The sequence below is a fragment of the Triticum dicoccoides genome, chromosome 4B (assembly GCF_002162155.2).
Source record: "Triticum dicoccoides isolate Atlit2015 ecotype Zavitan chromosome 4B, WEW_v2.0, whole genome shotgun sequence".
NCBI classification, from domain to species: domain Eukaryota; kingdom Viridiplantae; phylum Streptophyta; class Magnoliopsida; order Poales; family Poaceae; genus Triticum; species Triticum dicoccoides.
In genome coordinates, this window is record NC_041387.1 from 56,969,236 (window position 1) to 56,972,642 (window position 3,407).

Below are 3,407 nucleotides of genomic sequence, written 5' to 3' on the forward strand. Positions count from 1 at the left end.
GCATAGGTGCGCTATTCCTTGAGAAATTGGGTCAGCTGTATTTGTGATGTGATGACACTCTTGTCATTTACTTTTGAACCTCTATGAGATCCACAATACAAAAACCTCTATGCCTTTAACAAAGGTTTGAGATGACAACGTAAAGAAAAAGACATATATGATTTTTAATTTAACTTCATCCCATTAGGAAGTTTAGACATCACTTGGTTAATTTACCAGGATTTACCTACTGAATCGTCCCGTATCATGTCAAATCCCAGTTCCTTTTTTATATTGGAATACTCTCCACTGTTCTATGAAACCGGTCCGTTTCGGGCTAATTCCCCTCTGTTTCTGACCAGTAGTGCTAGGGCTTGTTTCAGATGGTTTTCACTTGGAACCTATCTGAATAAATGCTGGTGGCCTTATGGGAACTGGCTCAAGAATATTTCTACCTCAATTTACCACAACATCATGGTGCATTTGATAGCATGGCACTGTTTGGCATCAATGCTGCCGACAATTGATCTGCCATGATGCACGTTGCAAATGTTTATCATCTTTTGAAGATATAGAAAAGTGATTTTTTTTGGCACTTGTTTCTTTGAAAACAGCATTTGAGATGCACAAAGCTGTGCTACGTCAGCATGTCTTAAAGCTTACTGATGTGTGTTATTATGATGATGCTCTGCTGCTCACTTGCCATTTGCCTAGCACCTAGTGCATTTTAAGAGCATTGGCAGATGCTTACTTTTCAGGAGTCAGTTTTGGCGTCAATGTTAATACTAAGGTAGTTATCAATAGTGTTTGGTCAACTCTACATCGCTTGGTTTTATATGTTTATCAGTGGGGCAGGATACTTGTTTTATACTCCCTCTATTCCTAAATATAAGTCTTTCTAGAGATTTCAATATGAACTACATACAGAGGAAAATGAGTGAACCTACCCTCTAAAATAGTCTATATACATCCGTATGTAGTTCATATTGGAATCTCTATAAAGACCTATATTTAGGAACGGAGGGAGTACTTGGGGCTAAATAAATTGAGTATCAGTTCACGGGGGTAATATATACTTTTCACTTATTTGTTTATTTTGACATGGGGATCTTTTATCATCTGTTCACTAAATTCATATTTTGGTTTACAAGCTCAATCTTTGTACTTCTAATATTCTTTATATATCAATCACTGATATAGTTAAAATCTTACCAAGTTTTGTCTTCCTTTAGGTTCACATGCTAGCACAATGGACGAGGCTGACTCTAACACTGATATCCTGACAAATGTGTGTAAAGAGGGACTATCCAATTATTTTCCTTCTCTCCTGGTGTCACCGTTTTATTTGTCCTTTCATTCATGTCTTCGTCTGGATGATTGTTTTAGGTGCATTTCATGGCAAGGAACAAAGCAATGTCGATGCATTTTGTGAAGTGCGACCCTGAAGGGTATATATTTTCATACTGTGAACAATGTTTACCTGAGCTCTCCTTATATTGTTTTAATTCTGAAAGAAAAACAATAATCCATTTTGGTGTTTCTAGGACTGCATATGTTACTTTTGCTGACTAGGAAACTATTGAGGGTGCTACTTCTTTGCCTGGGACGTCATTCTCCTCTAGATTTTTCACAGTAAGACCCCCTTTTTAATTGTCAAGCCCATGCCGACATATGCAATAGCTCGTGTCATATTCTTTCTCTTGGTACTTGATGAAATTAATCTCATATTTCTGGAAGGGGAAAAAACGAAAGGAAAACTATGAGACAGGGTGATCCACAGTTGCGGCAACATTATTTTTTAGCAGCAGTCAGTGTTATTAAGCTTTTAACCCTGAAAGAAACAAGTTGTACTTGCAGGCAACCAAGAAAGGGGAGAGTCCACTGCCTGCCAGCTGCCTCTGTAACTGAAGAGCTGTGAGAGTGTATGTTAACCAAAGAAAATAGGCCTACTGATCTAAACCTTGCCCTGCCAGGAACGAAACTGTGACAGAGCATGTACTTGATACAAAATCGACAACTCAACAGTTACTGCTACCCAAACATTTGCCTGTCTGTCTGACTGACCGCAGGAGTCTTCCCAGTTTTTGTTTTCTCGGGATTTACCCTTGTTACAGATACAGATAGATGAGGAAAATTTGGTTGACAGGTATGAAGAAACCTCTGAAATTGGCCGAGGTTATATTTTTCCATGGCATGTGTCTGCGATCCACAAAATCAATAGAAAGCATGCCTTTTTCTGAATGTGGTTGTGGTTGAAAAACAGAAGGGCAACCTGATTAGTAGCATCAGGATGCAATATTTTTGCTCTTTGTGCTGGCTCGGATTTCTATGTGTGTAATCTTGGTTTTGCGTTGCTCAGACCTATTTTATGTCATTGTTACAATTTTTTGTTGTTGATGATCTTGTCATTTCAAGACCATATTTTTTTTCAACAGGTGGTCTAACAAGCTCAGTCGGGGAGTGTGTTCTATACATACATATAGTCGAATTGTAGGAGATGCACATTACTGTTGCTCCTTGTGCTGCCTGCCTCTCGGCTGTCAGACCATTGCCCACCCCTCCTAACTAGATTGTGAGCCCTTGATGCTTACAGTTTTTTTTTGGGGGGTGCATGGCTTTGTAGAGTTTGGCGTCATTTTGCTTAATAATGGAAAAGGGGACAAAATTCCTGTTAACACCTGCTGTCCTGAAAAAGAGTTGGATATAAGGGAGTTTACTGTTGTTAGATGTAGGGAAAGAAAAAGGAAAAGGAAGCTCATGTTATTGTATCTAAACCTGTTCCTAGGAGGCAGAATTACCAGACAGTGTAGGAAAACTGGTAAATATAAATGAAAGGTCTATTTTGGAGTTGCAGAGGTGGAGGGAAGAAGGGGATGACTACTCGCATATCTGATATTATGCATGATCATTCCCTGATTTTATCTGTTTACAAGAAACTATAAAAAAGAATTTCTCCTCTAGTTATTTCAGAAAAGTATACTCTCATAGTCTATTTGCTTGGGAATGGATCCCCTCTAGGGGGGTAGAGCTGGTGGCATCCTTTGTGGTGTTAAAAAGGAGAAAATGGAAATCATTTCCTGTTCTAAGGACAAACATGTTTTGCTGATGACTCTAATTGATTTGTTTATTAAAAAGAGTTGGGGCCACCTGGTTGTATATGGTGCTGATCAGGATTATGCTAAGCTAGAGTTCTTAATTAACTGAGCTAGTTTTTGTAGCAATATTACTATTCCTTTTTTATGCGGGGTGACTTCAACATTCTAGATATAGTGGGACAAAAAAAAGAGAATCATTCACATGCCATTGACATGTTTAACTTAGTTATTAATACCCAAGGTTTAAGGGAACTGTTCTTTAGTGGTGGTAAGTGCACTTGGACCAACAATCAAAACCATTCTACCCATTGTAAAGCTTGATAGGATTCTTAT

General features: G+C 38.4%; 1 protein-coding gene across 1 annotated transcript in view; it reads left to right on the plus strand.

Annotated features, from left to right (window-relative positions):
* Positions 1-2,411, plus strand: part of LOC119294978 — a 9,698-nt gene extending 7,287 nt beyond the window's left edge. The window contains exons 9-12 of the mRNA XM_037573289.1: positions 1,212-1,267; positions 1,366-1,427; positions 1,524-1,611; positions 1,837-2,411. Coding sequence (XP_037429186.1) covers positions 1,212-1,267; positions 1,366-1,427; positions 1,524-1,551 — 146 coding nt within the window. The 3' untranslated portion in view covers positions 1,552-1,611; positions 1,837-2,411. The remainder of the gene's footprint in view (positions 1-1,211; positions 1,268-1,365; positions 1,428-1,523; positions 1,612-1,836) is intronic.
* The last annotated feature ends 996 nt before the right edge of the window (positions 2,412-3,407 follow it).